This window comes from Marmota flaviventris, chromosome 18, assembly GCF_047511675.1.
Source record: "Marmota flaviventris isolate mMarFla1 chromosome 18, mMarFla1.hap1, whole genome shotgun sequence".
NCBI lineage: Eukaryota > Metazoa > Chordata > Mammalia > Rodentia > Sciuridae > Marmota > Marmota flaviventris.
Window position 1 is genome coordinate 13433952 of NC_092515.1, and position 27499 is coordinate 13461450.

The following is a 27499-nucleotide window of genomic DNA, read 5'->3' on the forward strand; positions in this document are numbered from 1 at the left end:
ATCTATAAAAGGTAATCCTCAAGAGGGAGTTGTTGCTGCTCTTTCTCTCTCTGTGCCAAGCAGCCTGTCAGGGGCCCCACAATAAATCTGCTTCTGCCTCTGTCCTTGGTGAGTGTCTGTGTGATCAGCCCTGTGCCAGTTTTCTTTCACCGTTGGTGTGTTGTTCACTCTCTGTCACCCTCTGTCTGGCTGCCACATTCTCTTCCCTGTACCCTGGGCCTGCTTACCTGCCAGTAACTCAACTTTTCTTATTTTAAACCGACCTGCACACAAAGAAAGACATTAGGGATGGGAATTGTATGTCTTGGACCCAAAGAACTTGTTCTGTGATGTGCCTTTTCTGGGCTTTTTGTATCATTTCCTAGAAAATTATCTTTATAATAGTCAAACCTATTTAAACTGAATTAAAGTTTTTCTTGCATCACAAACTGCATTGAGCCAGATGAAGACAGTATCTAGGAGGCCCTAGATATTTCCCCAAAAGTCATTCAGAGGCGAGAGTGCTTTCCTAGTGTGTACAGGGCCCTGGTTTTAATCCCCACTACTGGAAAAAAGAAAAATCTTACAATCAGAGGTCATCCAGAAGTTGAGACAGGTTGTGCTGAACACATCATAGACCCACATGTGACATCAGCCCTTTAATCCACACAGGTGAAGCATAGAGTCTGCCCCAGGGCCCAACCAGGGACAAAAACACAGGGAAAGATGGAGAGAGTCAGCTCTCTCCCGCAGATGGAGAACCAGCAAAGAGAAACACATGGAGTTACTGAAAAGATGGAGAAAAACCCTGAAAAACAAAGACTGGGAGTGAGACAGAGAAAGTGAGAGGAAGACAAAGAGAGGCACTGAGCAGAAAGAGAGTCAGATACCCAGGGAGAGGGAGGACAAGAAATTCTAAAACAGAAATTAAGAGAGGGCGTGTTCATTCAACACATTTCCTGGGCACCTAGTATGTTCTGAGAACTATTTTAGGGCACAGAAGTGAACAAGACGGAATCCCTCTCTTAAAGAGCTGGGATTCCAGGGGCAACCCTACAGAATTGGAAGAAAATCAAGAGGGTAGAGAAAAGGCTCTGACCCTAACACAGAGCACCCATCATGGACTTTACTGCATGCAGATGCACCCCAGCCATTAATGGAGTTAGCACCTCTGAGAAGGGGTCCTGCCCCTCAGCCCCTGCCAGGTAGGAAGACCCTGCAGAGGTAGAGACAGAGAGCTACAGAGAGAGACATAGACAAACACTGGAAAGAGAGAGATCTCACAGACATAGAGACGAGACGAGCAGGGACAGAGAGGGAGACAGAGGCAGAAAGAGTGAAAGATGAACAGGGGAACAGACAGACTGAGGGAGATACTGAGAAATGAAACAAAAATAGAGATGCTGAGAGACAATCCCAGAAAAAACTCCAGGCTCAGCCTCTGCAGACTTCCCCCATTTAACTCCACCCAGGTCTGGGCCCTGAGCCAGGCAGGAAGGCTGGATCTGGCAAGACCAGGAGGGGTGGGAAGGTGGGCCATATTCTGGAACAGCCTGTCCCAAGTCCTAATTCAACCCCCACTCCCACCCCTGACTCCCTGACTCGTCAGGCTGGAGTCAGACCCCTCCAGCCTGTGCCGCCCAAGCAAAGGGGAAGATGTAGGTTCAGTTTGCCTGCTGTCATGGCCTGACCTCAAACAGTGATGTCTACTGAGGGATTTGGGGGACTGGACACCAAGGAGCACAGCAGCAGTGTCACAGGACATTTGAGAATCACGATGACAGGAATTCTGAGCAGGACATAGGTAGGGGTACCAAGGGGTCGACATATGAAAAGGCACCCAGAAGTCACAATGATAGGCACAGAAGTTCCACGCTGATGGGCACCATGAGGTTGGAGGAGTCAAATGCAAAGGAGACCAGTGCAACATACTGGGTTCCAAGAGCGATTGAAGTGACAAAGGCTCAAGAGTAAGTCCTTGAAAATCACAGGCATAAGGTAAAGGAGTGTCAGGTCAATGGACACATGGCCAAGAATGGTTTTAGAGACATATTCTGGATTCAAGAGTGTATTTAGCCACAAGAGGTACCGTGTACAGCATTTGGGACACTGGTCCAGAGGTGGTCAGGGGATTGAGGAGTACACATCTACAGGCCAAGTAAGATGGACCCAAAGGTGACAGGGGCTCAAGAGGGTGCACTTGGTCAGTTGTTTTGAATGAGAATGGCAGACTGACATTAAATGGGGAAGCGGGGGTGTGGCTCAGTTGTGCAAGTGCTTGCCTCCTATACAGGAGGCCACGGGTTCAATCCCCAGCACCACATTAAAAAAAAAAAAAAAAAAAAAAAGTCAAAGAGACACACATCAGCAGGAGCCAGGACACAGAAGAGCTAGTGCTAGGGCTGGGGGTGGGAGTGGAGTGGAGACTGGGGATTGGAAAATCTTTAGAAAGAGCAGCTGCTGAGAGACAATCCCAGAAAAAACTCCAGGGCTCATCCTCTGTAGGCTTGCCCATTTTACTCCACCCAGGTCTGGGCCCTATGCCAGGAAGGAAGGCTGGATCTGGCAAGACCAGGAGGGGTGGGAAGGTGGGCCACATTCTGGAACAGCCTGTCCCAAGTCCTAATTCAGTTTTTTCCGGGATTGTCTCTCAGCAGACACTTGCCCCTCCCACCGCCAATCAACCTAATAGCGAGTCAACCTAATAGCAGCGAAGGATCTCAGGCAGGTGCAGGCGGCAAAGGTCTCAGGCATGCTGATCACTGGAGTCGCAACGTTGCTATTATCACTCCTGGTGCTGGCGCTGGCCTGGTGGGGTTGGGGCATCCGCAGAGTTCAAATAGGGAGGGGCTTACCCCCCGGGCCCAGGCCGCTTGGATTGCTGGGGAACTTGCTGCAGCTGGAGTCCGGAGGCCTGGACCGTGCGCTCATGAAGGTAGCCCGACGGCGGGTGGTGAAACAGAATTCTGGATTCTTGGAGGTGGGATTGAGGGTTACAACTCCTGGTCGGCTGAATGAAGACAGCTGAAGGGATGGGGACCTGGACTCTTGGATCCGAGGGAGGAGGAAGTTGTGGAGCTAGGGAGCTGAACTCCTCGACCCGCGGAAAGAGGGGCTGAAATGGGGACTTCTGGGTCTGAGGGAGAGAGATGGGGTCTTGGTGGAGGGGGAGGATCAGGAGCCTGGAGCACGTCTCGCTGAGCACTGATTCCCCGCAGCTCTCCCGCAGCTGGGGTCCAGTGTTCACTGTGTGGCTGGGCCCGCGCCCTGCCGTGGTGCTGTGTGGCTATGAAGCGCTGCGGGATGCATTGGTGCTACAGGCGGATACCTTCTCTGGCCGCGGAGCCATGCCGGTCTTCCAACGCTTCACACGCGGAAACGGTGAGGCCCACGGGGTAGAAGACCTGGACCAGCCAGTTTGGGTGGATAAAGGGTGCAACCGGGCAACTGGGGCGGGGGCCAATAGAGAACGATGGTAACCAAACAGTGCAGACAGGGTGGGGCACACGCAGGGGCCCGATCTAGGTTCCTCATGCCAATGGGAGAGAAGAGGCAACGAGTCAAAATTTAAAAGAGCAAATCCAGATCAAGGATCCAGGTGGGATCAATATGTAAATAGGGCCCATAAGGTTGACAACTGAGTGGTCTGATACAGAATCAAAGCAAGACCTGGCGGTGTCGTCAGTGTAGAGCGCTCTCCTAGCGTCTGTGAGGCCTTGGGTTCCATACCTAGCACCACAAAAATAGGCGCTGCGGGCTGGGGTTGTGGCTCAGTGGCACAGCGTTTGCATCACACATGTGAGGCACTGGATTTGATCCTCAGCACCACATAAAAATAAATTTTATATATATATATATATATATATATATATATATATATATATTTTTTTTTTTTTTTTTTTTTTTTTTTTTTTTAATCAGCGCTGCGACGCTCGCCTGGAATCCCAGCACTCAGGAGGCCAGGGCGGGAAGACAAATACATGAGGCTCTGGGTTCAATTCCAATATAGGGAGGAGTGGGGGAACCATGAAGTATTATGAGGAAGTAGGATTATCCTCGAGTTGGAGGCCCCAAAAGGGGCCTAGTAACTAGTGACAGGGCGTGTCCTAGATGCAGCGAGGCCACCACCACCATCCCCACCTCCCCTTTTTTGTAGTACTGGAGGTTGAACGCAAGGGGCACTCTACCACTGAGCTTCATCCCCATCCCTTTTTAAAATTTTGAATAAGGTTCTCAATAAGTTGCTCAGGCTGGTCTCGAACTTGTGATCCTCCTGCCTCAGTTTTCTGAGTCTTTGGGATTACAAACTGCATCATGCCCAGCCACTCCCCCTTTTCTGTCTTCACCTTAGGCATAGTGTTTTCCAACGGACCACGCTGGCGAACACTGCGCAATTTTGCACTTGGAGCGCTCAAGGAGTTTGGGATGGGTACACGATCCATCGAGGAGCACATCCTGGAGGAGGCGGCTTGTCTGCTTGGAGAATTTCAAGCTACCTTTGGTGGGGCCTGACAGGAAAAGCAGAAGGGCCTGGGAATGGGGGGTGGCCAATGGACTGCCAAGAAGGTTAAGAAAAGGTTTGGGTAGAGCAAGTTCAAGGAGCTCCTGTAGGCCCAAGGAGCTAGCTGGTGGCTGCACCAGAGTTATTACCCATGGTTCTTCCCATCCAACTCCAGGAACCCCGTTCGACCCCCGCCAGCTACTGGATAATGCTGTATCCAACGTTATCTGTTCCGTTGTCTTCGGAAAGCGCTATGGCTATGGGGATCCAGAGTTCCTGAGGCTCCTGGAGCTCTTCCATGACAATTTTCGAATCATGAGTTCCAGATGGGGTGAGGTGAGAGAGTATGCACATAGCCTTACCTACAATGGATCATTAGAATGGGAGTCTTAGATTCTTGGAAGAGTTCTAGAAACCTACTAACACCAAAGTCCTGGTCCAATCTCCCCACAAGGGAAACGAAGGCCTAGCGGCCTTGTCCAAAGCCCTGTTGAGCCCTGTCTCCCCAGATGTACAACATTTTCCCCTCCCTCCTGGACTGGCTTCCTGGCCCCCATCATCAAATCTTCCGAAACTTTGAAGAGCTTCGAGTCTTCATTTCTGAGCAAATCCAGCAGCATCAGGAGACAAGACAGTTTGGGGAGCCTCGGGACTTCATTGATTGCTTCCTTGATCAGATGGATAAGGTGCTGGCCCCAGCTATCCTAAACTCTATCCACTGGGCCCACCAGCAGATATCTGACACATGACAGCACTCATCTGTGCCCACAGGAACAGCAGGACCCAGAAAGTCATTTCCAGGAGGAAACCCTGGTGATGACCACACACAACCTTTTCTTTGGTGGCACGGAGACCACTAGCACCACCCTGCGCTATGGGCTCCTCATTCTGCTCAAGTACCCAGAGGTGGCAGGTCTGTGAGCTGTAGATACCCAATATGAGAAGCTGGGAGGGGGGTTGACTCTGGGTCTGGATAGTGTGTCTCAAACATCTGTCCAGCCAAAGTGCAGGCGGAGCTGGATGCCGTGGTAGGTCGGGCCCGTGCCCCCCGCCTGGAGGACCGGGTGCATCTACCCTACACCAATGCAGTGCTGCACGAGATTCAGCGCTTCATTAGCGTGCTGCCCCTGGGGCTGCCTCGCGCCCTCACACAGGACACCCACCTCCGGAGCCACTTTCTGCCCAAGGTGAGCTCAGAGCTTGGGACTTCTGTACAGGACTGGGCAGGGTAAGCACCTGTCCTAGACTATTGTGGGAGTGACTGTTTTCAGAGGGTAGTGTCAAATGACACGCCAAAAAACAGGAGAAAAAAAAAAAGACAAGCTTTCCCGCATACTTGTTTTCATGGGGTTGGTGCTGGGACTGAACTCAGGGACTCTCGCACACCAGACAAGTGAGGGGCTCTCGCACACCAGACAATTGCTCTACCACAGAGCCACATCCAGCTCCCCAATGGGGTTTTTAGAACCAGCCTTAGGACAGGCATGGTGACCTGTACCTGTAGTCCCAGATAATCTGGAGGCTAAGGTGGGATCTGAAGCCAGCCTTGGCAACACAGGGAGACCCCCCCCATCTCTAAAAAATAAAAGGGTCTTTTGTGGACTGGGGACGTTTACAGCTGTGGTAGAACCCGTACCTAACATGCATGAGGCTCTAGGTTCCGTCCCCAGTAGGGGCAGAGTGCAAAAGGATGAGGCAAGGGCAGTGGCTAATTCTGCTGGTAACCTGAGCTGTGTGAACCTCCTAGGGCACCGTGGTGATTCCCTTGCTTGTTTCTGCCCACCGGGACTCCACCCAATTCAAGGACCCTGACTGTTTCAACCCCAACAATTTCCTGGATGAAAAGGGAGAGTTCCAGAGCAATGAAGCCTTCATGCCTTTTGCTCCAGGTCTGAGTGGGTCTGGGCCAAGAGGGGACCAGCCTCGACAGGCTCTAGGAAGCATGAGATGCTCACCATGCACCCATGTCCCTAGGAAAGCGCATGTGCCTGGGCGCAGGCCTTGCCCGCTCAGAGATCTTCCTCTTCCTTACGGCCATCCTGCAGAGGTTCCGCCTGCTCCCTGTGGAGAGCCCCAGCAACATCAACCTCACCCCACAGTGCACTGGCCTGGGCAACGTGCCCCCAACCTTCCAGCTCCACCTGATGGCACGCTGAAGTCAGATTCCATCCCACTGGCCTCACTGGCCCTCACATCTCTTTCCCCACCTTGGTCAATAAAGGGCCCAAATCACAGATGGAGATGGTCTCATTATGAGGGAGTCAGACATTTGCAGCTCTGAGGTAAATTTTTATTTATTTCTTGGCTGTCAGGACTTCCATACCCATGCTCCTCTTGGCACCTTATCCTGCCCAAGCAGTGGCAGCCCAGTCCAAAAGGTGCCATGACCAAAGGGATTGGGGAGTCACTTCACATTCCAGGCTGGAGGAATGGGGGACTTGGGGATACCTCCCCAAACCTTTGCCAGCGAGAGGCCATGACTCACCTCAACCCCAAATCCTGCCTCTTCCCAGCTCTTACACCCAGTAGGGTAATGACCACACAGGACAGGACACAGGTCTCCGCTTCAGTAATGGTAGCCCCCAACACTGGCCACTGCCCAGGTCATAACCCCAGCTCTCCTCAAAGAGCAGCAGAGATCACTCCTCCTTCTTGGTCCTCAGCGATGCACAGAGCCCTCCATGCCCGGCAGGACAGAGGCAAGCCAGAAGCAGCAGCAGTGGCAGGGAAGGAGCAGGCACTAAGACTGTGGGCTGCCGCGGGGCCCGGGCTCTCCTGAAGTCGGGCGAGCTGTCGGTCCATGCAGCTCCAGGGCCGGCCACTAGGTGGGCGTGGTTGACTGTGATACAGGTACTTGAACACCTTTCTGTCCAGATGCTGAGGGTGACAGGGGGACAAGAGAATGTGAGGCATCAGGGAAGGGTCAAAGAGGCCAAGGAAAACCCTGGAAGACAGGGAGAGGATCAGGAAGAAATAAGGCACATTTTGGGGTTACCAGGAAAGCAAGCTAAGGAAAGATGAGGAAGAATGAGTGTTGGGACTCAAATTTAAGAGACTCAAAATTGGGCTGGGGTGGTGGCTCAGCAGTACAGCGCTTGCCTAACACGTGCGAGGCCCTGGGTCTGCTCCTCAGCACCAAATATAAAATAATTAAAATAAAGGTATTGTGGGCTGGGAATGTGGCTCAAGAGGTAGCGCGCTCGCCTGGCATGCGTGCGGCCCGGGTTCGATCCTCAGCACCACATACAAACAAATATATTGTGTCCGCCGAAAACTAAAAAAAAATATTAAAAATTTCTCTCTTTAAAAAAAATAAATAAAGGTATTGTGCCCAACTACAATTAAAATAAATAAATAAATAAGACTCAAAATTAGTGGGGCAGGGGATGCAGCTCAGTGACCAAGCATAGGTTCCACCTCGAGCATCATCACCACCAGCAGCAAAAAACTGAGAAGGCATATGGGTAGCTTGAGGCCAAGGGGGTATAGGGAACAGGAAGGATATGAGGGAAGAGGAAGCAAATACCTAGCTGATACTTGTCTTTGGCTGCTGCCCGCTCCTTGGCATCAAAATACCAGACAGTGATGGCGTACCTGGGGACCAGGACAGTTGAAATCAGTTTTCTTCAATTTCAGTCACCATATCCAGTGACGCTGGAGTCCACCCTTTTGAGCCACCTGCTTCTATTCCCACCTAGGACTTCTCTCGGCAATTCATCACTCCCTGGTCACTCTGAGAGACAGTGAAGACTGGCACAAAGGGAGTACAGGTGGAGCACTAGGCACATCCCCATAAGTAAGAGTCATACCTGGTGGCATAGGCTGGTTTCACCTCATGGGGGTTCCGTCGATCAGACCAGAAAATGAGCAACCGATCAAAGAGAGGCTCGATGTTGGCTACCACAGGCCTGCCCTCAGGAAAGATCTGCAGCAGGCCACCATGCACCTGGGGGGGGAGAGGACCAGGCTGGCTCATCTAAGTTGGAGCCTCTGCTTTGCACTGCACCCAGGTGCCCACAAGGGGGCGTAGTGCCAGCACATTATCACTCCCACCACTCAGGCTCTTAAAAAGAATGACAGCCCAGAGTCTGCATCACCATGGAGATGGGCAGGAAGCTACTAAAGACAGGAAAAGGGGGAGAGAGCTCACTACAAGGTTGGGTGGGGCTGGGCAGACAGCACCATTCCCGGAAAGGGGGGGAGTTCCCACCACACAGTTAGCTAGGGAAGGAGGTGCTATTTCCCAGGAAGAGCCCACAGATTGTACCACCCCACCTGTAGGCTGAGAAGAGGAATAGAAGGCTACAATCTGAGCTGGGAGTGGAACGGAGTGGAAAGCAAGTCCCACGCCCACATCCTACCTTAACATCCCAGTTCTGGTTCAGGTAATAGATACAGGTGATGCAGCGCCCATCGCCGTGGGGATTGTCAACGTGCCTCACGTACCCTAGCCCGTTGCCTGGGTAACACGCCACCATGGCCTGGCAGAGATGGAGGGAGGTGGTTTACTGAGACTAGGCAAGGACATCTTGGGAAACAGCCTTGTTCACGCCATTCCTGCTCCTTATCTTCCCCTGGATTCCTTGAGTGTACTGGGCTCCAAGGACTTTCTTCTATTTCCGCCAAGACTGCATTCCCAAGTCCATCAAAAGCCTCAGTTCCCCCACCACACACACACCCAGGACATGGTACCCAGATGGAGTCCAGTAAATAAATATGGTATAATTTCTTAAAGATATTCTAACCCTACCTCAGACATTTCAATATAGCAAAAACCAATTTAATCATTTTTAAATGGGCCCAAACACAGTCTCACAGCGCTAGGCCACGGCATCTCACCCTTTGCTGTGAAGTGCTATCTCCTCAGAGGCCTTGAGACACAGAGGCCCAGGTTGCCCTAATTTCAGAAGTTTTGATGGTTTGGTCTAAGATGGGGCCTGCAATTTTAAAAGTTCCTGGGGGTAATTCTAACATACAGCAACACTGAGAACCACTGCCCTTGACTACAAAGAATTTGGCTAAAGTGATCCGTTTCATATATCTGAACAGGAACGAAAACCTTGAACCTCAAGAAAAATGAGACCTAATTCCAATTCCAAATTTGCTAAGTGACCCTGGAGAGTCCCACCATCTGAATGGGCCTCAAGTACAACTGTAAAATGGAGTTAATCAACACCTTGTTTCCAGCAACACAATTAATCTCTCCGAACACAGAACTTTGCAAATTCTAGACCACAGATCTAACAAGACTCGCCCTGGGTCTTGGCTACTGAGGGCACTGGTCTAGCTACAGAGTTCTTGCTTCCTCTGCCTGATGGCTACTAGTCCCCTTGCCGAGGCCTCACCATCTGTAGCCAGTATCCTGGGATCTTTGTCACTAGGGAGCTAAGAGGTAGGTGTGATATAAAGGAAAGGGTCATACTACTGCTGCAGACCCAATTCCCATGTTCAAGTCTCAGTGCTGCCACACAGGCTGGGACTTCAGGAAGGTAACTTAGCTTCTCTGCCTAAGGTTACACAGCCTGGGAATGAAGCTGACTTCACAGGTTGTTGTGGGAATGGAATAAGATAACCAATGTCTAGGAAGACACTCAGCACCTGTGGCCACATGATGGAAGAACTAAAGAGTACAGAGTGAAATGCCACTTAAAAAAAAAAAAGTCCCTACCCCCCCCCCCTTCTCCCCAAACCCATTCCACTGGGAGAGTTGGAGGAGGTTTTAAGCAAATGGGAGAACTAGCTAAAACAAGACCCTTCAGCTTCTTCCAGGTCAGCACCATCTGTCTTGACCCCACCACCCAGATACAACTCTGCTGGCTAGGGCACCCCACCAATGCTCAGCTACACCTACAGGCCTCACCCGGAAGGACAACCCTGAGATAAACACTCATAATCAAACAGATCAGCATCTGCTGCCAAAACAGGTTTGCCAAGCACTCCGTAACAGGCCAGTTCAACTCAATCCCACTTCTTCCTCCCAGGACCCCTTCTCAAATATTCCCAGGGCTCATCTGGAATATGTGTGGATGTTAAACTCTCTTATCAAACATGTGCACCTGATCTAGCACAAATGCTGCCCTGGGAAAGAGGCCAGGAGGGATACCACCACCTAAGGCTCCCCAGCAGTGGAGAACCAATCTTCTCTCTGGCAGCACCGGGGTACCACAGTGAAAAGAGGCCCCCAGGAAAACCCTGGCCCCTGGGCCCACAAAGAGAATCCTTTTTGTGCTGCTTACTCCCTGCAGATAGTATGACACTATGAGTGACCATTCACTGGCAAGAAAGAACATGGCTGTGGCCATGGCCTGGTGGCTTGGAATCAGTGAGTCACTGAATAGAGATGGACAAGGCCTGCCCATTTGGGAATCCAACCAGAGATCATGCTGGTTCTGCACATGGATGGATGGGGGAGGACAGAGCATACCCTCTTCCCCACACAGCAGTCAGAGACCCTTTCCCCCAGCTCTCCACCGTATTCTGAGAAAAAACAAATTCCCAATTGTGACCTCCACAGCCACGAAACTGTGTGTCATCCCCGTTATCTGCCCCAAGCCTCAACAGATCTACCTCATCCCCATCACAAAGCCTGTATAGCACCTGACTGGAGCACTCTTCCCCTGGTGGTCCTGGCTATTCAAGACCTGGATTGAGTCACCTGAAGTACTCTAGCTGACTGTCCATTCCACTCCTGTCAACGTGAAGGCAGCACAGGTTCCTGTTTACCTAGTACTGATCTGAAAAGCAGCCCCATTAGGCCTCTGGGGCCAGGCCTGCCTCCCGGGTGCCTAGTGCTCGTTCTGCTGACTGGGAGCACTCCCCTGAATCCTACTCTCAAGAGGAAAAGCCTTGCCCACAAGGACAACATAGTGGTGGTGAGGAAACTTGCTCTTCCATCTCAGGGAACAAGCAGGTATAATCTCAGCCAGGACACTAAAAGTTAAAAGACTACTGATGACAAGAACCCTACCACCACCAGACAGACACACAGAGATACACACACACATGCACGCGCACAAAGTCCAAAGCAACGAACCCAGCTAATGACAGCAGGTCCCATATCCAAGCTGCTCTTAAATAGGCAAATAGGGGCCAGCTAGACCTTCCCTAGGGTCTCCTTGGGTAGCCTGTGATGCCAGCAGGAGCCAACTCTCTCCCAGCTGCAGGTCAACCGAGCAGTGGGACCAAGGAGAGAAGGCAAGGTAGGACAGAGGAATTCTACTCAGGAATGACAGAGGAACAGGTTACTACTGGCTGTAGCCACACTGGTGATCTATGTTCCCATTGCCACCCACCTCAGGACCCCACAGTCTCACTCCAGAGCCTAGGGAAAGGAGCCCAGACATGGTCCTTTGGAGGCACTGGGCTGGCTCCTCCCCTTCCTTCCCCACCAGCTTGGCCTATTCTTACCTCCACAGGAATAAGGGTCACCCAAACCTTTAAAAAGTCCAACAACTTCCTCCCCCCTAATCCTAGCTGAGGTCCTGTCCCCAAGCACATCCAGATGGGTTCCAGAGGCAAAGAGAAACAACCTGTTCCCTCAAACCTTCTTCCCCAAACTACCTGGGGACTAGCCTGATTTTCCTATTGAGTAAACTGGGGCTTGGAGCAGTGTCCCACCCTAGGCCACTCGGCTCTCCTGGACTTCCCTCCTCCAAGGGCTGACACCAGAGTGAAGCTGCTGAGACAGGAGGCCCCATTGATGTGGCCTGCACAGGAGCCAAGCCCAGGGAGGGGCCGATCTGGCTCTCCAGCTATCAAGTAACGGGAGGGAGAGGGAAGTAGGACAAGTTCCAGCTGGGGTGGGGAGGAAATAAGCCTGGGCCCCGGGGGAGCCCTGGACCCTGAGCCAGCTCTAGCCTGAGAGGAAAGCCACAGAGGAAGAACCCAAGAAGGGACGGACATGAGAGGAGAGAGGAGACGCAAGGAGCACAGCCTCCCACTCACAGGGCAGAACACAGTCAGCGCCATCAGCCAGGATTTGCCAGTGCTGAGTAGCGAGCACTCCCCATAGACCTTGTCCAAACAACACCAAGCCTTGAACTCAAGGCCAGGGCCCTCATGCCCTTCCAGGGAGAGAATGATCACGTCAGCAGGCCAGAAAGGCCTATGGACCATTGTCTGTACAGGGATCCTGACCCCTGGGTCTTGAATGGGCAGCTAGGGGCCCATGAGGCCCTGACAACTGCCCACAAACTCCAACCAAATGGGCACTTTTCTTAAGGGAGGGTCTGGAGCTTTTGGCAGACTTTCAAAAAGGCTCAGACTCCCAAAAGAGAGGACTACTATACTACAGCAAGAAAAGACACATAAGGACAGAGGGTCATGGGAGGAGACCAGAGACAGACAAGTATGAAGTGACACACAAGACAGAGATGGAGGAGAGAAACTAGGGCAGGAAGGGCTGGGAAAGATGGTAACAGGAGGCCACCATGCAGTCACCCAATGCCATCTACAGAATTAGAGTGGCACTGAGTCCTCAATGCAGCAGGCTCACAGGGCATAATGCAACCCAGGGTAGCCTGTCAGAATGGCAGGCAGTGCCCCCTCTTCGGCCAGGGTTCACCTTACCACTGCCACCCTCCAGCTCCATCTTCAGGTATTCCCACCTGGGAGACAGGATGGACGAGATAGGCCAGCAAAGGGGCAGATGAGAGGACAAGACAACAAGGAAGGATAAGGACAGAGACTGCTAGAGGCAGGAACATGGGACTGTCTACACTGATTATTTTCAGTCTGTGGCCCCACAGTAAGACACTAAGGGCCAGGGACCCCAACACGGCCCAAGTACAGGTACGAGTCGGCAAGTGTCAGTTCTCATTGGGTCCTCCAGGAGGATTCCTGGAATATCAAGAACCATGTGGCTTTAGGTCAGATCTCTGGTTGGTAAATGCACAAATCAAGCCCCCACAGGGAAGGCAGAGACCCCTCCCCTCAGCGTCTTCCCCACAGATGAGTATGTCCTTTGTGCTGTAGCTGCCTAAACCTACGGGGTCCCCAGAAGTCCGTGTCCAAATCCACTCATTGCCACAGCGCTAGGCATTCAACAAACAAAAGTGCTATCAAGTTCCTCCACAGAAGGCTCAACTAGCCTTACCTTGGTGCGCCCATTGATGACGTAGCTGCCCAGCCGCCCAGCACAGTGGCGGATTACAGCATCCACATGGGACATCAGGGCACCGATGCTCCGACAGCCCGGCTCATGGCCTTCCACCCAGGCAATCTGGTCCCCACGAATGCTGCGCGGTGGGATTGCCCGCTGGCTCACTAGCTGCCCATCACGCAGGCGCCCACCCCACTTCAGGGCCTCCACCTCAGCCAGCACACGGCCTCCCAGTGTTGCCCCCAAGAAATTGTCCTTGACGCAGATGCCATAGTACCGCATGCAAGGCACAATGTAGTCCAGGGCCAGGCGTTCAGGTGTGGAGGGCAGGGCTTCTTCCCTCATCCTAGCATTTGTCTCACGGCTGCCATTGCCACTGCCACTGCCACTGCCACAACCCCTGACATCCTCCTCCTTTGCCTCCTGGTTCTCTTGCCTGGCCCAGGGCCGCTTGCCTGGTGAAGGGGCATCCCCACCATCCTCTGCCCATTTCCGTTTTGGGGCCTCAGGTCGGGCTCCCTGGGCTGCCAGTCGCTGGCACTCCTTGGTGACCAGCGCCGCAGCACCTTCACTCTGTAGCGGCCACAGCTCACCACCATCATGTCCACCAAAGCCCTCCTGCAAGGGACTGGCAGTGGTGGAGGTGGCTGTGGCTCTGGAGGTCCCACTCCCTGCCGAGGCCTCAACAGGCGCTCCTGGACGGTGGTAAGAGGGTAGCAGAGAACAGGGCAGGTAACTCTCTACCCCCATCCTGACTGGGCTGGGCTCCAAGGGCTCTGACACAGACCCCGGCAACTGAGGGAGAGCCTGACTCAGGGGCTGCGGCTGGCACGGGCTGTCCATGGCAGCAATGTCTTCATCTCCCGGGCATGGAGGGCACGGCCCAGGCCCATGGTGCCACCCTCCTCCGCCTCCTCCTCCTCCACTTGATGCAGATGGGGGCCCCTGGGCCTGGTGTGGGGCAGGGTGAGGCAGGGCAGGCAGCAGAGGCTCCTCTTGTGCCCTGGGGGTGCTCGCTGGTCCCCAAGTCCACTGTTGTCCCTAGAGGCTTGGGAAGGGACACGTCAGGGTGGCTGGAGAGAAAGGGAGAAAAAAAGGGAGGTGAGACGAGTTAGAGGCAGGTAGGTTGGGGAAGGGGTGGAAATGCTGAGGGCATTAATGAAGATGCCAGGAGACTTGGCTACAGAGACCCCCCACAATCTGAGGTCAAGTTGGGGAAAAGAACAGTGAGAGGCGAGAGAGTCTGTGTAGATGACCCAGAGAGGACAGCAGCGGGAGGTTTGGGGGAGGAAGAGCATCCACAATCAGAGAAGAGGGAGGGGACCCGGGATAGAATAGGAATGGTGGAGGGGGGAGTAGAAGCCTGGAAGCTTCAGAGACACAAAAATGTGGGGTCTACGGAAACAGAATAGGGGAGCTGGATAAACTCAAGAGTTCAGGGGATCAACAGGCAAAAAAATGAGGGAGTCCGGAGGCAGAAAAACAGACCGGAGGGAAACTGGGAAGGAAGGCCCAAGACGACCAGACAGAACAAGGTGGTGGGGTCGACCTGCGCCCAAGAGGAAGCCTGCTGGGGGCGGACACACACCCAGACGGAAGGGAGGTCCTGAGACAGGACGAAGGGAGCCTCAAGGAGGGTCCACACAGCGACAGTCGCAAGGACAGAGAAGAATGTCTGTACTCGGGTACAGACAGGACAAGGAAAAAGAGTCCTGCTCCCAAGCCCCTTGGGTGCAAGCGCTGAGGCCCTTCGGGGAGCAGTGGGTGACGAAAGCAGGGCCTAGAAGTCACTCGGACCCCGTACCCCTCCCCTTCCCCCACCCCGTACGCATTCCCCGCCGCCCCCCCCCCACAACGGCCGGCACCCAACGTGCCCGGCGCGCGTTTCCTCCCCCACCCACCCTCCCCCTCCCCAGGTCGCCGGGGCTCGCCACCGCGTGTCCGGCGCGCGTCCCCACACCAAGCCCCGCGCGCGCCGACGCCCCGACTCCGGCTCCGGCTCCTTCTCCTTTCCTCTCCGTTCCTCTCCGGAGACCTCCTCACCGAGCTTTTTCCTCCGACCCCGGCGCCGCCGTTTGTGCCAGCCGCCCAGCGCCGCACAGCGCGCCATACCCCGCCCCCACCACCCGCGACGCTCCGCCCCCGTCTCGCCCGGTAGGCACGTGACCGCGCCCCGGCGAAAGAGACGGTGCGTGCGCAGGCGCAAGCTCCGCGGGGCAATGCGAAAAAATCCAGAACACCCCTCTCCAGAAAGTAAAAGTGGGCCGGTCGCCGACGCCAGACTCATTTGCATTCTCCGCCTCGCCCCTTTCTCCTGGGAGGAGTAACAGTCTGAGGGGAGGGATGAGGGAGGGGGCATTTCTGTGCTTGTTAAAACCAGAGTCATGGGCGGGGCATGCAAATGAAATTATTTACATGGCAGGGCCCACCCCTCCCAGCTGAGATACTGCGGGAAAAGGAGCAGCTGGGTTGGTCAGCGACTTGCACATAACTCACTTACATAGGCAGATACCTCCTTCTCACAGCCTAAGAATGGGGATACTGAGAAATGGCTGTGCAGCTAGTTGGAAAATGCATGTAAATTTGCAAGTCACTTTTTATATCGGAGGGGGAAAGTGCGGGACGTCCTTAAGTAGACTAAAACAGATGTGCAAAATGTATATTTCCATGACCCGCTGCGCCCTGCCCTCTCGGAACACTTGTGAAAGTCGGAATAAAGAAATCTGGGAAAGCTATGCAGAGGAGACATTGGTACAACCAAGCCCATCTTTTTTATAATATTGGGCCACACCTCCCGGGAGGAGTACTCAGATAAGGTTATTTGAATGCTCCACCCCCCTCCGCCAGCGCCCTGGCAGAGCAACTGGGGAGCTCAGGCAGGGGGCCAGGGGGGGCAAGGGAGGCTGGATAAAGCTGACTAGGTGGGAGAGCAGCTGGCACTGTCCTCAGAGGGCTACACCTTTCTTTGGCAGGCCACAAGACGGTGTCAATGATTCATCTGGACCGGGGGGGGGGGGGGGGGGGGGGGGGGGGGGGATACACACCCATATCAAGTATGCTTATGAGTCAGGGTTGCACAAAGGTCCACGGTCCTCAGATACACACACACGGTGTATAAGAGAAACTAAATTCACACCAAAACACACTCAAGACTTCATGTGGCAAGGAACAGAACAGTGAGTCACTGCCTCCAACTTTCAGGCCTCGAGCATTCATATATAAAACCAGGCACACACCCAGGGTGCACTCATAGGCCCCAATTCCCCTACCTTGGCCTTGGTTTCTCAAACTTCACCTATATAATCACCAAAGATACAGAATACTCACAAGCAACAGTGTCACACATTCCAAAGACGCTGTCCTCCACACAGGACTCACTCACACATCACAATCACAGCAACATTAGTGTTACACACGTGATGCTCAAGCACTATCACAAAGTATGCCATGACAAACTCCCTCCACAAGGAACATCTAAGCCATGGTGCAAGCAGTGTATCCCACACCATGTCCAACCCAGAGACATGGCTCCCAAAATCACAACCCAAAATTCTTCCAACAAGACCTCTTCCCAACATCCCAAAATGACAGAGGCCAAGACACAGGTGTAAACAATGCTTTATGGGGGTAGGATGGGGATGGGACAGGCCTCCAGGTAATAAATAACACGTACTCGCAACAGCAGGGCCAGGCAGGAAGTTGGGGCCAAATGGCCCTGGTCTCAGGCTTTGGGAGCTCTTGGGGTATGGTTAGGGGCTGGGGGGTGGGGGGCAGAGGTTAGCCAAGACAGAGGAAGCAGCAGCAGGTATGGGTTCCCCCTTCCCCCGTGGCTCAGTCTTGCCCCAAAGCCAGGCCCCACCAGGCCAGGGAAGGAGGACAGGTGGCGGGGCAGCTTCTCCAGGGCTGGGGCAGTTGGGGCACGGCCTCCTGGGGCCTGGGTCTAGGCCCCAGCCGGAAGGGCAGGGCTGGTCCTGGAGAACAGGTGAGCTGTAAGAGAAGGGTGTGATGATCTAGAGAGGCCCTGGGTCTCTCCAGCTTGTGTCTCTCTCATTCCTGGATATCTTCCTGACTTCCCACCTGTATCTGGTGGCCCATACCACTCCCCCACCAAGGGTGTCTTTCTCCTCTGCAGGTCATTCTGAGTTCTCTCTCTCTGAAGACACCTGTACCTCCTTGTTTTTTTTCATCAGAAAGCTGTAACGGGACATTTCAGTGTCTAAATATCATGTCCCTATTTCTGTATTTGTATCCCCTTAACATCCCTGATCATCCTGGCTTTAGGCCTCATTCTAATGTTTCCAAAACTAAGAGACATATTAGATTAGTGGGTTTTGCTTTGGCTGTTCATAACATTACCTAGCAGCTTCTAGAAATTCTGAAATTACTTCAGAATCTCTGGGGTAAGGCCTGGGAATCGGTATCTTTTAAAGCTCTCCAGATGATTCCAATATCAGCACTGCATGTAAGGGGGAATTAATTTGGTAGGACTTTACTATTTTTTATTCAAATAGAAATAAAGTAGAAAACATAGGAGTACATCATATGAAGTAAGAATACTGATCAATAGGAACAGAAAGCAGATTGTGGTTGCCAGGGGCTAAAGGAATGGGGAATGACTGCTTAACGGGTGTGCAGTTTCCTTTCAGGATAATGAACATGTTCTGCAACTAGACAAGAGGAGGTGGTTGCTCAACCTTGTGAATGTACTGAATGCCAATGAACTGTACACTTTGAAATGCCTAAATTTATGTTATGTGGGTTTAACCTCAACTAAAAAAAATACTGATAGCAGGCAAACATGAGCTGGAGTTTTATATGTGGGTGTGACTGTATTAGATCAACATATAAAATGGCTGCCAACAAAGTTTGTGAAAGTATTGCTTATTGCATCTGATCCACTGAGAGCAAATCCTGAAAGAAAATATGCTAAGCCCCAAGGTGAATAATATATTCCCATACACCTCTGCACAGCCCAGACTCCTTAAGAAGGATAAGAAGAAAAATAAGGAACAGCCCTATGATAAATAGTCTTTTTTTTTTTTTTTTTGAGATAGGGTCTTACTATGTTACTAATTGCCCAGGCTGCTCTCAAACTCCTGGACTAAGTTTACAGATAAGGAAACTGAGGCCCAGGCACAGCAGGTAAAGGCCTGGAAGGATAAGATAGCACTGTCCAAAGATCTCATCCTTGTCTCTCCTCTCTGTCTCTCCCTCCCCCACCCTCACTCAAATTCCATATTCATTCCATCAGGAAACAAAGTGGTTCTACCTTCAAAGTGGGTTCAAAGGGCTACAAATGGGGCTTAGTGCTAGAGCACTTACCTAGCATGTGTGAGGTCCTGATACCATCCACATACCACAAAAATAAAAACAAAAAGCAGATCCAAAGTCTAACATTTCCCCCAGCCACCCTGGAGATGGAAGGGGGCTGGGCATGAAGTACAAAGGGGAGAATTGGCAAGACACACACATACCCACAGAGATGGGGACAGGACCAAACTCTGCAGGGTACTGCAAGCCTGTCAAGGAGTTTGGATCAAGCATAGAAAATGAAACAAGGCTTTCTGAGAGGGGAGGTGCTCACCAGGGCAAAAGGGAAGGAGTGGTGTTCCAGGCAAAGGGCACAGCATGAAAAAAAGAGTCAGAGAAACAAAATGAATTCAATGTGGCTGAAGCAGCTAAGGGGTGGGGAGAGGAACACGGTGAGGCTGGGGAGGCTGGCAGGAGCCATTCCTGCACAGGGTCAAATGCCAGGCTGAGCAGCTTCAGGTGTGTCCAATGGACCCTGGGAGAAATGGGTAGTTTTAAACAGGGAGGAACAGGAAACAAATTGTGTTTCAGAAAGACCCAATGGCTGCATCAAGAGGGGACAAGCTGGGCATGGCGGTCTGTGCCTGTAATCTCACTGACTGTAATCCCAGTGATTCAGGAGGCTGAGGAAGGAGGATCATGAATTCAAGTCCAGCCTGGGGCACTCAGCAAGACTCTGGCTCAAAGTAAAATAAAGGGTTGGGGATGGATATAGGGATACAGCTTAGTGGTAGAGCACTTGCCTAGAATGCACGAGGTGCTGGGCTCAATCTCGTAACCAAAAAGAGAAAGAGAAAAGGAGGTGGGTGGAGACAAGACTGGAGAAGACTAGCAAGGAAAAAGAACCTATCTACTTCTCAACAACCTGTCCACCATCCACTCTTACCTCAGATTAGCAGCAGCCCAGCCCCCTCAATGATGTCTGTGCCCTTCCCTACCTGCAGCCAGAGTGACCCTGTGAATCTATGAATCGGCTCCAGTCCCTGCTCTGCTCAGAAGCTTCCTGTGGCTCCCATCCCACCCCCAGTATGAGTTAAGAGTCCTCCCCAGGGCCACAGGCACCAACTGATCAGCTCCCTTCTCATCTCTGGCTGTTCCCACAATATACACACACTCTCCATTCCAGCCACACTGGCTTCCTCGGTCTTCCTCACCCATGCTAGGGCTTTTGCATTTGCTGTTCTCTCTGCTGAGAACATTCTTGGTTCAGATGCCCACAGGACCCTCTCCCTCCGTCCTTCCGGTTTTGGCTCCAATGTCACCTTCTTGGTAAGGTGTCCCTCATTGTTGTTTAGAAGTGTATCCACTCTGTCCACTTTACCCGACTCACAGTTCCTCCATAGCTCTTATGGCCCTATTATATAATTTACTTAATGTTATGATTTGGATGTAAGGTATCCCCAAAAAGCTCATGGATGAGACAACGCAAGAAGGTTTAGAGGAGAAATGCTGGGTTATGAGAGCCTTAACCTAATCAGTGAATTAATCCTAATGGTTTTAAGTAAGTGGTAACTGAAGACAGGGAGGTTGTGGCTGGAGGAGGTGGGTCACTGGGAGCATGCCTTTGGGATATATAGTTATATCTGGCAAGTGGAGTCTATCTCTCTGCTGATGCCTGATCATCAGTGAGCTGCTTCCCTCCATCACACTCTTCCGCCATGATGTTCAGCCTCACCTTGAGCCCTAAGGAATGGAGCCTACTGTCTATCGATTGAGACCTCTGAAAATGTGAGCCCCCAAATAAACTTTTCCTCTTGTATGATTGTTCTAGTCAGGTCTTTTAGTCACAACAGTGAAAAAGCTGAATAAAATATTTATATATCTTGTTTCTTGTCCATCTCCTCCCAAGAGAATGAGGGCTCCATGAGGCTGGGGATTTTTGTCTGTTTTTACCCACTGCTGTCTCTCCAGAGCCCTAAAAAGGACCCAAATACAGTATGTGCTCAATACATAGGTGAGAACAATGAACAGGAGGGTCAGGTCCAGGGTTGAGGGCTGGCAGAGGGCTGGGGCTGGAGAAGACAGGTGGGTTTCTTGAAGCCGAGAAGATGGCTCCTTTAGCTCCTGTGCTTTTGCGTCTTTCTGTTCCTCTTGTTACATTTTTTGTGCCTCTGTGTCTGTTCTACACCCCTCTTCCCAGGAGACCACCCCTGCCTCCCGAAGACCCAGTGTCGCACCTGGCTCTGCACGTCTCAGCAGCCACAGGGTTGAGGGGCCACGGCCTGGGCACTCCGAGGCTGCCGCAGCTGGCGGAGAGAAGCATCACCATACTGAATGCCTGAGCCCATCCTCTCAGGGTCTAGCTCACCTGTGGACAGGGGGAGAAGTCAGGACTGGTCCCTTGGGAACCTTTGAGCCCTGCTTCCCACTCCCACTTGGGTCAGTCCAGGCCGCACCTGAGTCGATCTTGTTGAGGATGGTGCGGGCACACTTCAGGAAGGCCTCCTCCACGTTCTCGCCTGTGAGAGCGCTGGTCTCCAGGAACATTAGCTCTGAGGGGCAGGGCCTCTGTCAGTCCCCATCCTCCATTCAGCCACCGACTGCCTCTCAGTCCATTCTTTTTTTTTGGTCAGGGGGCACCAGGGATTGAACTCAGGGGCACTCAACCACTGAGCCACATCCCCAGCCCTATTTTGTATTTTATTTAGAGACAGGGTCTCACTGAGTTGCTTAGTGCCTCACAGTTGCTGAGGCTGCCTTTGAACTCACGATCCTCCTGCCTCATCCATACCAAGCCGTTGGGATGACAGGTGTGCGCCACAGCATCTGGCTCATCTGTTCTTCAAACGTCCCACCCACCCTTACCCTCATCTCAGGCCTCTGCACATGGCATCCCCTTGCAGAGAACACCGCCTCCTCCCCATGTAGCCCTCTAGCTCCTCTTTCCAGAATCAGCTCACAATGCTCCTTCCCAGAAAACCTCCCTGACCTCCCCACCTGGGTCACGTGCCTCTCTTGGGCTCCTACAGGCTCTTGTGCCTTCTCTACCCTGGCTCCAACCTCTCTAGAGTGTCACTGTCTACAAATGGGTCTATCCCCTAACCATCACAGACTGCAATGTGAGCACCATGAAGGCCAGACCTAAGGTGACTTCCTGTGTCCTCAGCACCATCCAGCCCAGCCTGGGCCCACTAGGAGTCTACCTATTACCTACATCACAAGACCTCACAGTGGGGAAGTAACAGCCAGGATGCAAACAGTATCTATCTCTGATGGCAAAATCTCTTCTAAATCTGGAGGTCACAAAATAGGGGAACATGGGCAGATCCCAAGCCAGCAGATATGTTTGATCTGGCCAGAAAAATGAATTTATACTTGCAGATCTTTTTTTTTTTGTTTGTTACTAGGGATTGAACCCAGAGGCACTTTAGCACACAGATACATGTCATTCTATTTAGAGACAGTATCTCACTAAGTTTCTGAGGCTGGCCTTGATCCTCCTGCCTTAGCCACCCCCCAGCAAAGCGCTGGGATTACAGTGACGCGCCATCACATCCAGTGATCCGTGCAAACCTTCTGATTGGGCCTGTCAGTCCTCTCCATTCCCCTCAGCACCAGTGCCTCTTCCTCTGGGGTTCATCCCAGCCCATCTCCCTTATTTACAAAATGCATCTGTCCATAGGCCACATAAGTTTACAATCTCTACCTTATTTTTATTCTATTTACTTATTTATTTAGTGTTACTGGCGATTAAATCCAAGATTGCTCTACCACTGAGTACCTGTCCTTTTTATTTCGAGACAGGGTCTCACTAAGTTGCCCAGGCTGGCCTTGAACTTGTGACTCTCCTGCCTCAGACTCCCAAGTCACTGGTGCAATCTCTACCTTAAACCAGTAAGTACCATGAGCTGCCTCCCACGTGGTGGAAATGTCCCAGCAGCCAACGTTCGTCTAGCACCCACTCTGCCAAAGTATACTGAGGGCTTTCCACGGTGGTGGCCTCCTTACCCAGCACACGTGAGACAGAAACATTTTGACTGCACTTTACAGCTGAGGAAGTTGAGGACCAGAGTGATCACACAGCCCAACACTCACATTTGAACCCAGACCTCTGAACCTCCACCTATAGGGCACAGCCATTGACAGCTAGGAGACACACGGGCCACAGTGACCAATCCCGTCCCTCCTCCCCCACCCAGTCCACAGCAGAGCCCTCACCATTCTCCTGGGCAAAGCGGGAAGCCTCCAGGAAAGTGACCTCGCGCTCAGGGTCCAGGTCCTTCTTGTTGCCACAGAGGATGACCACAATGTTGGGGCTGGCCAGTGTGCGGGCATCCGTCAGCCAGGCAGCCAGTGAATTGTATGTCTCCCGGCTATGGAGAAGGGACAGAGAAGGAAGGTGGCACAGGAGAGAGGCCACCCATGTCCCACCCCAACCACGCTGCTCATGCTGAGTAGCCCACACCCACCTTGTGATGTCATACACCAGCAGGGCTCCAGCCGCCCCTCGGTAATAACTCCGTGTCACCGACCTGTGGGGCCAGGGGGACCCAGTCATCCCCAAGGCTGGGGTGTGCCCCAAGACTGCACCCCTTTGCACAGAGAGACTGATGATTCGGAGGACCCTCTCACTGATGGCCCAGCCCCCAAACCTAGCTTTGGTGGAGATAATTTCTCTACCTGGAAGTCTGTCTGCCTGTCTCTCTCTCTTTCAACTTCTCTCTCACTCAGCTCTTTGTCTACCTACTTCTGTGGATCTCTCCCTGTCTCTGTGTCCCTGTCTTTCTGAACCTGTGCATTGGTCTGTTTCTTTTTCTGCATATGGTTTACGTGTGTAGTGTCTAGCTTTTCTCCTTGCAGTGCTGGGGATCTGGCTCAGGGCCTCACTAGGCAAGCACTCTGCCGCTGAGCTTCACTCCAGCTATGTGCCTTTAACTCTGTTTCCTCCTGTCTCTCGCTGACTCTGGCTCTCATACTTATTTTTGCCTTCGCCTTCATTCATTCAGCATTTTCTGAGCATCTCCCCTCTACCCAGCCCTACCCAGTGCGATGCAATATCTACTTGTCCCTCTTCTGTGTCTGATGGAGGCCTCCTTCCCAGCATGGCCAACTCTTTTCTTTTTTTTTTTTTTTTTTTATTAGTTATTGATGGACCTTTATTTATTTATTTAATTGCTTATATGTGGTGCTGAGAATCAAACCCAGTGCCTCACACATGCTAGGCAAGCGCTCTACCACTGAGCCACATCCCCAGCCATGGCCAACTTTATTGCCCTGTCTCATCAATCTGGATCCCTCTGCAACTCAGGCAATCATTCCACAACATTTATTGAGCACTTACTGTAAGTCCAACCCATATCACACACCTGTTTCTCCTTCCCCATCTCTGTCTCTGGGCTCTCCGCAGCTCATGCGGTCTGTCAACACTCAGCACCTATTAAGTGTTGCCGAGAGAGCATGTTCTCCATGGACTGAACTCCTTGTTTCTCTCTCTGCCCTGTCTGTTTCTCAGACTCTCAGAATTTCTATGTCTATCAACTTTTCTACAGACATTTTTCTGAAGACCTACTCATCTATCTCCCTCTCCCCTAGACGTCCATTTCTCCATCCTCCTGGCTACAACTGTCCACCCTCCCTGTCCTTCTCCCACTCTGACCTGTTTCTCTTTGCATCTCCTTACCTGCTTTATCATTCTTTTCATCTGCATCTTTCTCAGTCTCCCTTTCTCTTGCCTTTCTTTTCTGAATGTGTCTCTCTTTCATGCTTCTGCTTCTATTTCTGTTTTAGGGTCTCTCAAACTCTACTCCTCAACCTCAAGTCTTCCTTTCTTTTTTTCCCTTCCTTTCTCTTCCCTTCCCATTCCTTCCCTTTCTTGTGGTGCTGTGGATGGAACCCAGGACCTTATGCAAGCTCTCTCCTCTGCCTTGCCTTCTCAGCGTCTTTTTACTCCTATTACTGTGTCTTGGAGTGCATACACCTCTCTCTCCCCCTCCTCCCCTCCCTCCCTCCTTGGAAGCCCGGCCCACCTACCGAAACCGCTCCTGGCCAGCAGTGTCCCAAATCTGTAGCTTCACAGTCTTCCCACCCACGTTGACCACCCGGGATCCAAACTCCACACCGATTGTGTGGTTGGAGTCCTGTTTGACTGGGAATGGGAAGGAGAGAGGAGGCATGCAGAGGCTCAGAGGATCCCCTATCCTCCAAGGCCTCTTGTCTCTACAAACCCATTCTCATTGCTGGGGTGACTGTGAATCTAGCAAACAGCACACCAAGGCAAGGCCCAGCAATGGAGTTGGATCTATGGCCAATCATGCCCAACCCATCAGCTGCCCACCTACCCACAGCTCAGTGCTGCTAATACCACTGCCGGAAACTCACACTTATTCTCAATGAACTGATGAAGGAGACATGATTTGCCAGTTCCTGCACTGCCGATCACCAGGAATTTGAAGAGGAAGTCTGAGCAGATGGAGTCAAAATCAAGGATACCCACAGGAAGAGAAAGATAAAGAGAAAAAGGGAGAAATTGAGAAGAGTTAGAAAGAAACAGACACAGAAACAGAAGCATAGACAACAATTGTAACAGATCACCTGTTTTTTATCTTTTGGGGTGCTTTCTGTGAGGTGGGGATAGTACCCAGGGCCTTGCACATGCTAAGCAAGTACTCTACCACTGACCCACACCCCCAGTCCAAGAAGATTATCTTTTTTTGTTGTTATTGTTACTGGGGATTAAACCCAGGGATTTTACCACTGAGCCACATCTCCAACCCTTTATATATATACATATACATATATATATAAATATATATTATACATATATTTTAGTTATAGTTGGTCACAATACCTTTATTTATTTATTTATTTTTATGGAGTTCTGAGGATTGAACCCAGTGCCTTGCACATGCTAGGTAAGTGCTCTACCACTGAGCCACAACCCCAGCCTCCCTTTTTATTTTTTTGAGACAGGTTCTCACTAATTTAATCAGGTTCTTACTCAATTGCTGAGGTTGACCTCAAACTTGCAATCCTCCTGCCTCAGCCTCCCAAGTTGCTAGGACTGCATCCCATGCCTGGCCCAAGATTATTCTTTATAGAGTTTACCATAGGCACAGTTCTAAAGATTTTTATATTACCAGCTCACTTAATCTTTGAGAAAACTCTAGGAGAGAGGTATACTAATAATTATCCCTGTTTTCCAGATGTGGTAACTGAGTCCAAAGAGGTTATCTGACTTGCCCAAGATCACACATCTAGGACAGAATTGAGACTGAAACCCTGGCCAAAGATCTCCAGAGTCTAAGATATTTGCTATTACATTGCTAATTCCTCTTGAAATTCGTCTAATCAAGGGAAATCTAGCCTCGGTCCCTCCTTTTTGGTTGGCACTCGGAATTAAACCCAATAGCACTTTACCTCTGAGTTATAGCCCCAGCCTTTTTTTTTTTTTTTTTTTTGAGACATGGTCTTGCTAAGTTGCTTAGGGCCTCACCAAGTTGCTGAGGCTGGCCTCCAATTTGTGATCTCCTGCCTCATCTTCATGATTTCCTGGATCTACAGGTATAGGCCATCTGTGTCTCTCTTGATTTCACCTCCTCCTACCCTCTCAACTCATGTCTCTGGCCTTCAGTCTATACCCTCAAAATGACAAGCTGGTTCCCACTTCTGAATTTTTGCATTTGATAACTCTGCTTTTGTGGATGTTCTAACAATGCAGCTCTCTCTGAATCCTAATCCAAAGCTTTCTATAGCCCCTTTTCCCTCAACCACCTGGTATTGTACACTCATACTGATTTTTCAATTCCCAACCTCTTTTTCCCATTCTCTCCCAGAATCCTGGCCCCTAATCTCAAGCTTAAACCCGATCCTTTGCCATTACATTCCAACCCTAACTTAGGGATAACGCATCCCAATCCATTCCGGACCTCTCAAACCAGTTCAGCCTCACAGTTCAGAGCATCTTGCTCTTCAGTGTTCCCTCTAACCAGTAGAGCACGACCCCTGCCAGTCACGGTTAGCCCCGCCCCACTCACTCAGGCTCCGCCCCAATACATGAAGGCCCACCTCTTCCCTCAAGGCCAACCCAGAACCCATTCGAGAGAGACCCGCTCTCTCGAATCCCGTCCCGTATCTATTTAACGCACGCACCAGACCCTCAGGCTCCACCCAAATCGATTAAGCTCAGCCCTAGACCCACGAAACCCCTCCCAGCATCCACTTAGGCCCTGCCCCCATAGAGGCAGACCCCGCCCCCAGGTACATAAGGCCCCGCCCCATTCCCACAGGCCGCATCCTCTTTGGGCCCAGACCCCAGACCCCAGCTTCGGCCCACCACCCTCACCGTAGGTCTCGGCCATGACTTGGTCGCGGCCGCTGAGGGCCGCAATATGGCGCCGCGGCCGCGCCTGCTCCTCGGCTGGCAGCCGCTCCACTCCGGCTGCAGCCCCGGCTCCTTCCTACTCCCGGACCCGGCGCCGCCACTTCCGCCTCCACCCCCCGCCCGCTCCGGGGCGACCCGCTAGAGCTGCGGGATACCAGGCCACGCTTTCCAAAAGGAGGGATTGGCGGACTCGGCAGGCAGAGGGCGGGACAAAGGGTGCGGATTGGTGGCCTGAGAGGGGCTGAGCCGAAGGGGGCGGGAGCAAGGCGAGCAATTGGCAGAGCAAGTG

General features: G+C 51.9%; 3 protein-coding genes across 7 annotated transcripts; 1 reads left to right on the forward strand and 2 right to left on the reverse strand.

Annotated features, from left to right (window-relative positions):
- The first annotated feature begins 2640 nt into the window (after positions 1 to 2640).
- On the forward strand, positions 2641 to 6737 carry LOC114097484 (cytochrome P450 2F2-like). 2 transcript variants are annotated; one of them, XM_034636636.2, is made up of 9 exons: positions 2641 to 2914; positions 3198 to 3360; positions 4331 to 4480; positions 4656 to 4816; positions 4990 to 5166; positions 5252 to 5393; positions 5480 to 5667; positions 6228 to 6369; positions 6455 to 6737. In XM_034636636.2, the coding sequence occupies exons 1-9, from the start codon at positions 2732 to 2734 to the stop codon at positions 6634 to 6636; spliced, it is 1488 nt and encodes a 495-aa protein (XP_034492527.2). In that variant the 5' UTR covers positions 2641 to 2731; the 3' UTR covers positions 6637 to 6737. The 2 variants fall into 2 exon arrangements, with proteins under 2 accessions (XP_034492527.2, XP_071460905.1); XM_071604804.1 differs by lacking the exon at positions 4331 to 4480.
- An 11-nt stretch (positions 6738 to 6748) lies between these two features.
- On the reverse strand, positions 6749 to 15712 carry Egln2 (egl-9 family hypoxia inducible factor 2). 2 transcript variants are annotated; one of them, XM_027941377.2, is made up of 6 exons: positions 15624 to 15712; positions 13575 to 14653; positions 8842 to 8961; positions 8290 to 8426; positions 8007 to 8074; positions 6749 to 7357 (listed from the first exon to the last, which is right to left on the reverse strand). In XM_027941377.2, the coding sequence occupies exons 2-6, from the start codon at positions 14421 to 14423 to the stop codon at positions 7302 to 7304; spliced, it is 1230 nt and encodes a 409-aa protein (XP_027797178.2). In that variant the 5' UTR covers positions 14424 to 14653; positions 15624 to 15712; the 3' UTR covers positions 6749 to 7301. The 2 variants fall into 2 exon arrangements, with proteins under 2 accessions (XP_027797178.2, XP_027797179.2); XM_027941378.3 differs by lacking the exon at positions 15624 to 15712 and having other exon boundaries at positions 13575 to 15365.
- Positions 15713 to 17182: 1470 nt separating this feature from the next.
- Rab4b (RAB4B, member RAS oncogene family) lies at positions 17183 to 27330 on the reverse strand. 3 transcript variants are annotated; one of them, XM_027941422.2, is made up of 8 exons: positions 27172 to 27327; positions 25209 to 25289; positions 24861 to 24975; positions 23300 to 23362; positions 23049 to 23203; positions 21287 to 21382; positions 21068 to 21198; positions 17183 to 17567 (listed from the first exon to the last, which is right to left on the reverse strand). In XM_027941422.2, the coding sequence occupies exons 1-7, from the start codon at positions 27185 to 27187 to the stop codon at positions 21083 to 21085; spliced, it is 642 nt and encodes a 213-aa protein (XP_027797223.1). In that variant the 5' UTR covers positions 27188 to 27327; the 3' UTR covers positions 17183 to 17567; positions 21068 to 21082. The 3 variants fall into 3 exon arrangements, with proteins under 3 accessions (XP_027797223.1, XP_071461204.1, XP_027797224.1); XM_027941423.3 differs by lacking the exon at positions 17183 to 17567 and adding an exon at positions 20684 to 20805 and having other exon boundaries at positions 27172 to 27328; XM_071605103.1 differs by lacking the exon at positions 23300 to 23362 and having other exon boundaries at positions 27172 to 27330.
- Between the last annotated feature and the right edge of the window lie 169 nt (positions 27331 to 27499).